This window comes from Saccoglossus kowalevskii, chromosome 7 (genome assembly GCF_978046115.1).
Source record: "Saccoglossus kowalevskii chromosome 7, keSacKowa6.1, whole genome shotgun sequence".
NCBI lineage: Eukaryota > Metazoa > Hemichordata > Enteropneusta > Harrimaniidae > Saccoglossus > Saccoglossus kowalevskii.
The window spans coordinates 3,070,887-3,081,473 of record NC_140647.1 but is presented as its reverse complement, the minus strand read 5'-3'; the positions used below and the strand labels follow the sequence as shown (position 1 = coordinate 3,081,473).

General features: G+C 33.6%; 1 protein-coding gene across 1 annotated transcript; it reads left to right on the top strand.

Moving 5' to 3' along the window:
- Positions 1 to 777: 777 nt before the first annotated feature.
- On the top strand, positions 778 to 1,560 carry LOC102809447 (kappa-type opioid receptor-like). The gene has a single exon (XM_006818523.1). The coding sequence runs from the start codon at positions 778 to 780 to the stop codon at positions 1,558 to 1,560; it is 783 nt and encodes a 260-aa protein (XP_006818586.1).
- The last annotated feature ends 9,027 nt before the right edge of the window (positions 1,561 to 10,587 follow it).

The window sequence follows — 10,587 nt, the reverse complement described above, 5'->3', positions numbered from 1 at the left end:
TGGAGCCTTCATCCCTTATATATTTCTTACACTAGATACCAGCCGATACCCCCCCCCCCCCACCATCACCATTCATTGGGAGTGCGTACAGTTGATCATAGTTCCTGGGCTCCCTGTGGCTATCCCGGACTATATCGTCACATACAACGCGCAACGTGATTATGTCGTGATGCAATTGTAATATTTCAACTTCAAATTTGTTTTTGCATGCAGTCATTTGGCTTCAAATTGACTGTGGTTTGGTTATAGTGTGGCTAGAGACAGATTGACGCCTCCTTCGTTACTCATCAGTAAATACCCTTTCGTTTCTTTCTGCTTTTTTCACAGATAGAATTGTTTAATTGTTCCTACTAGTTTCAAGACACTCATCTAGGCTTGAGCAGTGATAATATATGCCAGCATTTGAGTGCAACACACAAAAAGAGTGCATTCACACCACATTGCTGAGATTGTCGTTCTGTATGCTGTACTGCACAGAGTGTGTAGTTATTGAATCCCACAAAGGTCACGTGAATAATGTCTAACTACGCGACTGAAAGCACATCGTCAACAGAAACGAACGAACTGTCAGAGGGTGTCATCAGTCCTATCACTGTCATATACTGTGTCATTGGTATTGTGGGTTTTTGGGGTAATAGCGTTGTCATTTTTATCTTTGTTTCAGATCGTAAATTCAAAACTTTGACGCACCGCTTTATATTACATCAGTCGATCATCGATATAACTAGTTCGATTTTATTTTTAGCATTGCAAATATCGTTGCTGACGCTAACTACCATGCCTTCGGGTCCATGGGGGGACTTTTTGTGTAAAGCTTGGTTCTCGGGAACATTGCTATGGGGCTGCATCAATACGTCAATCGTCAATCTGACATTGCTCACGCTAGAGCGTTATTTCGGCGTATGTCACCCAATCTGGCATCACAATAATGTGACGACAAATAAGGCGATCATCGCCATGGTAACAACCTGGGTCATTGGGCACTTGGCGGAATCGCCATGGGGTTGGCCTACTCACCAGAGCATCGACGGCGAGTGCGTGTTTAGTTGGCCTAGTGTCAGCTACAGTATATTCGTTGGAGTGGAGTTGTTTGTGATTGAATATCTGATACCAGTCTCCGTTATGATTTATTCATACGTGAATATCTTACGCGCCTTAAAAGTCAGTCCCGTCAATCAACCTACTGGTATAAACAATGTCGAAGTTACCCTCAGAGACAAGCAAAAGTTAGAACGGGCGGAGCGTCTCAGATGGAACGTCATCAAAATGTTACTTATAGTGGTGATATGGTATATCATTTGCTTCACGCCAAACATATTTGGATTTGATCTCTGGTTTTTGACATTCCGGCAGTACCTTGACCTTGGAGGTGTCTTCTACAATATGTCTGTAGCGATGGCTTTCTGTAACATGTGCGTGAACCCGTTCATTTACGCTATAAAATACGAAGAATTCCAGATTGCTCTGAAGAAGAGACTTCCGTGTGGAGCCCTGAATGGCAGCAATGATGTGCGCATGCTCGGGGATTCAGCCATAGACACAAACACATCAGGGATATGATGGTTATATTAATATATAGTCCTATCTGTCTTTTGAACGAATTGTTATGAACACACATTGACAAACGCTAACGCTACTATAGTTGAAAGCGGGATTTCCACTGACCGTTCGTGTCTACTGTTGTAAATAAATCAAATATTTAGTCTTGTATAACAATTTTATGAAGCACATTTGTTCATATTGTCATACTTATATTGAATACTAGCGATTGCGTATATTTTTTACATTGTATACACTTTCGGATTTCAAGGCAAAGTTTCTACCATGAACCGTCTTGTTACGTCTGATCATTCTTTGAAAACAAAATATAAACTATAACTTTATTTCTAATATGACACTGACTATTTACTCTCACATTAGACGTTTTTATCAATTAATAATTTCAGTTATCATTCATCATTGTTATTATGTGTAATTTAAATTGTGCCTTTAAAATCAATCAATAAACTGGTGTAATGTGAATTGTACAAGATCTACTTTGAATAACTTTTCTGTTTATATTCAAAATAATAATACACACACGTGTTTCTCATATAGCAATCCAATTTCACAACGAGGTCAACTTCAAATCTACATACTGGAAAACACTTTACCCTTTACCATTTTAACGAATTTGACTCAATGCATGAATTAACTGAATCTTAATTTAGCTGAAGTGCCAATAATATCATTGTGAGAATATAGCGACATCTTAATTTAGCGAAATGTGGATTAGCTAAATTAGCTAAAATAACACGGACAATATGACCATAGCAATATAAACATATTGAACGCTATTCATATTTAACTATTCCGCTGTGTCTTAACTTATTATACTACCTTAAGTCCCAGGACGATTCTACTTCATGGCTCAAATTCACGCGTCATATATTTACACCTGCTGCTGATAGTGACTATTCAGACAGACTAGAGATAGTTTTGTTGATAGTTTTCTTGTATTTTATTATTATTTTATTTATTTATTTTATTTTAAAATGGTGTTCAATCGAATCGTGCATTTTTGCTCATATGATAAGTGAAGCTACCAGTGGTTAATGTTATTCACCACTTAAATGATGTATATTTGGAGTCACATACTGCACTTAAATGATGTATATTTGGAGTCACATACTGCACTTAAATGATATATATTTGGAGTCACATACTGCACTTAAATGATGTATATTTGGAGTCACATACTGCACTTAAATGATGTATATTTGGAGTCACATACTGCACTTAAATGATGTATATTTGGAGTCACATACTGCACTTAAATGATGTATATTTGGAGTCACATACTGCACTTAAATGATGTATATTTGGAGTCACATACTGCACTTAAATGATGTATATTTGGAGTCACATACTGCACTTAAATGATGTATATTTGGAGTCACATACTGCACTTAAATGATGTATATTTGGAGTCACGTACTGCACTTAAATGATGTATATTTGGAGTCACATACTGCACTTGATGATCTGTTTTCGTCACAATAAAGGTATACATTTACCACCACAATCCTCTATTGTACCATTTCGTATGTTTTCGTAACAGCTTTGACAACTTTATGTAGACATCGGGAAATATAACTAAACCCTGGAATCAATGTTTAATGGGATACATTTCCAAATTAAGTAAGTATACAATCGACCCTAATTATTACATGCAATCGACAAACCCAATATGGAATTGTGGGCCATTAAATTTTGAACTTGAATATTCTGGAAAGATTTGGTATTTTGGCGATAGAAATATCTCGTAGAGATGAGAAATATCTCGTTGGTGTACCTAGTTCTCACATGTTATATTATTTATTTGCATTTACTACTAACAAGATATGGTGCACTTGAAGGGAGAAATTTGAATAATATAATCCTTTAGTTGGTCATGTGACCTCATCGAGTATGTGCTTTCCCGGGGTTACCATACATATGCGTATTTACTGTTGAATGTGTAATGTAAACACAAATTTATTGGTTAGCACACTAACATAACATTCAGGGTTGATGTAAGGGCTGCCCACCACTGTCCATGCTAGTAATCTGACTACAATTGTGCATGTTGACAGGTGTACATTTTAAATGCAAGATTAAGAAATGAACAAAAAACGTCTTAGATAATAGATGAAAATAGCCTTATCCCACAATGCATGACAAAGAATGAACAAGAGCATGCAAAATGAATGGTGACATTTGTAAAGGTCTGTGTATAGCATTTGTTTAATTATGCATGGCTGTGTCGGAACAACGTGAAGACAAGGCCAATGCTGATGTCAGTAACCCAGTCATATACCTCTGAACTCTAGCAATATATCCCTTGGAATAGCGGTTGACAACTGATACGTCTATGATACCAGCTGTAGAACGAAAGAATCTGCCTATTCGTAATATTATCCAGAAATGTGTTTTGCCTTAAACCTGATGTTACATCAGGGGCAAAAGAATACGACTCTCATTTTGTCATTTTTTATGTGTACTACTGCAGTATTGCATGTTAAAAACAAAACTGTTTTGATGTCAGCGTACCACGGAACACAGTTTCCAGTATAATGTGGTAGAGTTTCGTCAATGTTATCCTGTGTAAAAAAAAATATTTGGCCAATTTTCATAAACCCAGTAGATGCTGCTGCATCCACGAGGTCGTCAGGTAATTAATGAAATAAGCGTTTCTAGAATGTCCAATTCAGTACAGTGATTTATACGGCAATGATGATGAAGTCAAATCAATTAGACACCTTAAAATACCTGGGGTGAAAATAGTTTTCTTAAGCAGGGGTTGGCTTTTTGCACTCAAAAAAGTATTTTATCAAAATGAAAGATTGAATGCAGAGCAAAAATTATATGTCTGTGCTATTGTCTATACTTATGTCATCATATGGAATGCCATCATTAACTCATGAATCAATCTAAATTCACCTAGTACGTCCTTAGAGACCACGCCAAATGGCAAATGGTGAATATTATAAAAGAGTTTTTGTTAGCACATGACTGAGTAATCCTGACAGCAGCTAACACTTTCTGAAACTTGTTGTGAACAACCCACGATTGATCAACAGCCGATCTAATATTAGGCGAATCAGACATTATGGTATTCCAAATATTCCAATGTAAATAACGCAATAAAGCCACCAATTTACGCTAAGCCAGAATAAGTTTGTAACTAGAGTAATCTAGAAGTATCTACGTGACAATGCGGACTATGAATGACAAAAATTGGCACATACTGTCTTCCAATCAATCAATACATACATGTACATGTTTTTGGGAGCGTACTAAACAGCATGGATGGAAAAAGAGAAACAATGCAAACTAGAAAAATATTAACTGTTATATTGGTCTGGTGCCGGGATTATGAAACTGAATAATGCATGATGATAATAATTACAAAATTACTACCATTTAAAAACAAAATTACTACCATTTAATAATTTATCTTTGCTAAAAAAAACATAAATTTGTTGATTAGGTTATATATACAACATTAAGTCTTGAAAATAATTAACAAGTTATCATTGCAAAGATTTGCCAGTGTAATGGAACATTTTGCATAGTATCAATGAATCTTTATCTGAAAAATGGAATACAAAATAATATTTCAACCGATTCTCAAGTGTTGTTATCATTATGTAATGTGGAAACGTGATGCACCTTTTAGACACAATTTGATTAACTAACTTCACAATTTATTTGAATGTTAACATTTTTTTTTGACTCTTCAAAACATGCTGAACAAGATCGTCTACATCAGGAAAGGAGCAATATATCACGGTAATGGTGGATGCCTTTATGAAAATGTTTAATAATATAAAATAGTAACAAAATGATATTTTCGCTCATTGTATATTATGACCTTAAAAATACTGTCCTTGTCGGTTTATTTTGGTCGTTGTGGTAAGCATAAACACTAGGCATTTAGCTACTCTCGTAAATCGCATCATATTGAGTGAACGTGAGGCCCTGTTGTGATAGTAGCCCCATCAACAGATGGCACACACCCGTCGGCTATATTATTGAAGTCTATGCACACATCTCTAGGGCATGCATTGAAATATAAACTGCAATTTATAATTGAAGGAATTGTCCCAAAACAAGACATGTTGGTCACACATGCACTATTGGGAAGTGCATTTTATTAATTATATTTACCATGAACACTTTTATAGTAGTTTAATACTAGGTAGATATTACACTAACTAAGTTTGAATTGAATTGGTGTTTGTTTAAGAATTATCAGTTTTGACCGTATGTTAACCTAATGTAACATATCTTGTCTAGTTAATATGCATTATTTATATTATTATTATGAACATATTGTATGCCATCTTTGTGCATATATTTCAAAAAATCAGTTAAATATCTCTCACAGTATCACAACTTTAGTCACACTTATTGTGAAGAGTATCTTTTCCCTGTGCTTGTATCGTTACTGCTGTTATGAACACTATTATTACTTTTTGGTATATATTATGGGCTAGTGGGGAAGGAAGGTAAAACTATATAATGTTATCAGATAATAATTTAAAATTGGCATTTCTGTTGGTTATGTGATTTCATTAACAATACGTAATATTAATAATATGTAATTTCAAATGATATATTGCAGATGCATTTACAACTGACATTGTCTACATGGATAAGAACGTATTTGTTAGATTGTTATTTTTTATATTAAGATCGTATGTGCATGTCTCGTGTATAAAAATAACTTCTACTGGTTGCATAATGTTCTTGTGGATACAGTTAATTCGATGGAGTACAATCTGGGCATGTGAACTCATTAATTATTGCAGGTACACATTTACTGAATATTATTCTCATGTATAATTTTGTATAATGTGAAATGTTGTTAAAATGTTAGCAGGTCATGTGATCTATCAATTATGCACATGTTTAGTTCTATGGCAGAACTTTGATTGTCACTGTAATGAACATTGTCACTTTAATGAACATTGTCACTGTAATGAACATTGTCACTGTAATGAACATTGTCACTGTAATGAACATTGTCACTGTAATGAACATTATATTGTCACTTTAATGAACATTGTCACTGTAATGAACATTGTCACTGTAATGAACATTGTCACTGTAATGAACATTGTCACTGTAATGAACATTATATTGTCACTGTAATGAACATTATATTGTCACTGTAATGAACATTGTCACTGTAATGAACATTGTCACTGTAATGAACATTGTCACTGTAATGAACATTATATTGTCACTGTAATGAACATTATATTGTCACTGTAATGAACATTATATTGTCACTTTAATGAACATTGTCACTGTAATGAACATTGTCACTGTAATGAACATTGTCACTGTAATGAACATTATATTGTCACTGTAATGAACATTATATTGTCACTGTAATGAACATTGTCACTGTAATGAACATTGTCACTTTAATGAACATTATATTGTCACTGTAATGAACATTGTCACTGTAATGAACATTGTCACTTTAATGAACATTATATTGTCACTGTAATGAACATTGTCACTGTAATGAATAAATTAATTTGATTAGTAATGCATAATTTGAATAAAAGGAAGGAAAACAGTCTATAGCAGCAACAAAATTATATTATTTGTTAAATAAAAAGGAACTAAAACACGGACAAGGTTTTTCAGAACTTTCCAAATTATCTGGAACTACCAAAGAATTAATGTTTGGTCCGATATAGTATGTAAAAGAGCGTTTTACTGAAATCGCTGACTGACAACATGACTGATGTCCAAGTGTTTCACTCTATGCTGTCCAGTTCAGATGGCATTTAATCTAATCTCAATTAGATGTGTTGATCTCAATGTAGAAAACGCCACTATTTAGTTCTAGTATATTTACACACAAGTCCAGATGCCAAACAATTCAAAAAGGCTAAAGCTGCCACAGCTGGTCGAAGACGTCAGTGAACATGTGGTATTCACTGGAACCCAGGGTCCTGCCAAGCTGTACACATCTACATTGAAAAAAAAACGGAATTTATGATTGTAATTGCCTAAACCTAAAAGGTTGTGCCAACAACTAAAAGTTCACACGACGCAGATGCTGACATTAGGTGCTGAACTAGGTCGCTGCAAAGTTCCACTTCATTGCTTAGATTTGTTATTCTCAGATTTGTGGTGATAATATATTTGTTTTTAAGTTCTGTTAAATATGAAGCATAACTACTTGGCCTAAGCCTGGTCAGCTGATTTTGTATTTTATTTTTCAAGCTTGCAATTCCTTGGCGGTTACATTCTCATTGTAATGTGCCAATCGACCTGGATTGTTTATGGCTTAGATGTAGTATTGGTGATTATTAATATAATATCCAATTGTTTAATTCTTAAAACAAACAAAATTAATTAATGCAATTGGCCAAGAAACACCCTTCACGCGCAGACAACACATCTGTTTGTAGGGCCAAGAATATTGCACATGTTCGTTTAACCTCTTCTGTTTTTATCTTATTTTTGGGTTTAGTTGAATATTAATATTATTTTAGTTTTGTGGTTATCGGCAATTTTCCCTCTTATCTATAGTCCAATATTGTGTTTAGTCTAGAGGGTTTAGCCACTAAAACATAAATACTTTGATTAAATGAAATTTATATATGTATATATTAGTATACTAGTTTCATGATATTACATCAGTTATAGAAAATGGGTGATATTTTTGTAAAAAGACCAGGTCTGTATGCGAATCACATTGGTTCATGTATTTCATATTATAATTATCTCCTGTAATTTCTCAGCTCAACAAAAACTATCAATGTTCAGTAACTCGGATCGTGTATCAACGAATCACATGTGAAGGATGATGGTTTAAAATTGTTTAAGAAATAACACAAAATGTGTGACTTTGTCAACATTCATATAATATTGACTCTTGAAAATCACTGTGCCACAAGAACATATTTACTTACAAACATCGGCAATGAAGTATTAACGCCCATAGAAATTCCTGTAATTTTGTTTCCATAGTTACTAAAATAGTAAGCTCAAACAATTCAGACCATTCTTTCTTCTCAATCTTCAAAGACTGAGAGAAAACTAAAATATATTTTGGAGGCTATCATAATGACAATTAACAACTCCCACCATCACAATATATGATTGTGATTACATCGTATCTCTACTAGACCATTAGAACGTTCAAGAATACGTTCTTCTTATCAGCAATGTACATAAATCCTTTTAAAAAACAATTAAGAAATTCTGATTTAGCGTTCAATGAAATCTGTATATTATGCCACATTACTTGTCCGGTACCTAACAAGGAATTAAATAGATTTGCTCACTCCAACACTCAAATAAACTTTTATAAAACAGTGGAAATTTAAATATTAAATAGATATAATAAATAAACAAAAGTTTCCGGTGAAACATAACAGGATTTTGTATATTGCAAAATTGTCCAAAATATCCAAACCCTGGTCCTTAATGCCCTAAATCAATTCGCTTCTACGCACTCCATCTGGACCCTTCCAAATAAATTTATTGGTAACACAATTCATATAAATTGTCATAATATAGACTTTTTGGAACTTTCAATTATTATATAATTTGAATATCCCGACTAGAAAAAGCCTTTATATGTTTTATTGCTGACTTTATATTTTCTCGTATGCTGTTACTACATCATTCAAAAAGTAAATTCCATCAAGTTCCAAACATTTCATTACAAATATTTTTTCAGTTTGAAGGTTTTATGTACCGCGTGTCTTGAACTATGAACTAAAGGCCATCATTGCCATGAGTTTTATTTTTTATAAAGTTGTTTGTAATAACTTTTAATTTCCTCTAGAATGTCTTTTGAACTTTCATCTTTGTGTCATCTTTGTTATTAATGACCTGAGGTATTTGTGATTTATTAAGCCAATATCACATCAATTTGTATAATACTACCCTCAATATTATGGTCCATCTAACGATGCATTTTTTTGTGAAAAACTATTGCTTAATTTCAAGTACGGGATTCTATTTTTTTCGAGTGACCATAATAATGATAATATCTGTTATCGAACTGTTCGCTAAGCCAATTAATTACCAATATATAATCATTTTTAAATAAACATGGAGCGTAACCAATTAATTACCAATATATAATCATTTTTAAATAAACATTGAGCGTAGCCTCTGCGTACAGCGTTTTGTATTCTCGCTCGTATTCTCCGTGATTCTCTAAATTATAACCCATATCGTTCATGGATCTTGATGATTAATGTTTTTTGTGGGTTTCCGCCGTCCCTATCCATTTTCATGCTTTGGCCGGTTCAATACGGTTCATATGGTTCAATTTCTAATTCTCCAATCACATTGTTAATTTGACTTATGGAATATGGTTTTGTTGCATAGGAATAAATAAGAAGAAAGTGCATGTTGATAATATTAACTACAATAATAATTCTGCCCTGCTCGTCAAGCTTGTTTTTGTTAATATTTTTGCAAATAATATTAACTAACCTTTACTATTTGACATAGAACGGAAAATAATGACCCGGCCAATTCAGCTCATCTGTTGGGAGTTTCTTGCAAACATATTATAAATCATTTACTTTTCCAAAACCAGTGGAACAACCCCTATCTCCACGAAATGTTGTACAACTTACACACTTCAGCTTGACAGCTAATTTAGTTTGTTGCAAATTTAATGACATTTTGGGAAAGTATATGGAGACCAATATAGTTATTGGCTGTCGTTACGTTAATATATATAAGAAGCAAAGAAGTTCGCATACGTACGTTTGATTTAATTAAGACCAAAATGTCACTTTTGTTCTAAACAAAGACAAGACAAAACGAATTTGTTTAGTTGGACTCGTATCGATAAATATCAGGAGCCAAATGTACATCTCGATTTGAGATGATTCATTGAAATTCATACGCCTGGAATGATTATGTATTGTAATATTTCTTAATTGTTTGTTGCTTATTTCTTATTTGTTTTGCGTTCGTGATCATGTTATTCCATTTCTCGTTTTTTTTGGGGGGGGGCACAATGTTATTATAGTGTTTTAAAAGGATATCTGTGTACATAAATGTAGTGGA

Coding starts and splice junctions, on each gene's coding strand:
- LOC102809447 (XM_006818523.1), top strand. CDS start 778: ATGCCTTCGGGTCCATGGGGGGACTTTTTGTGTAAAGCTTGGTTCTCG.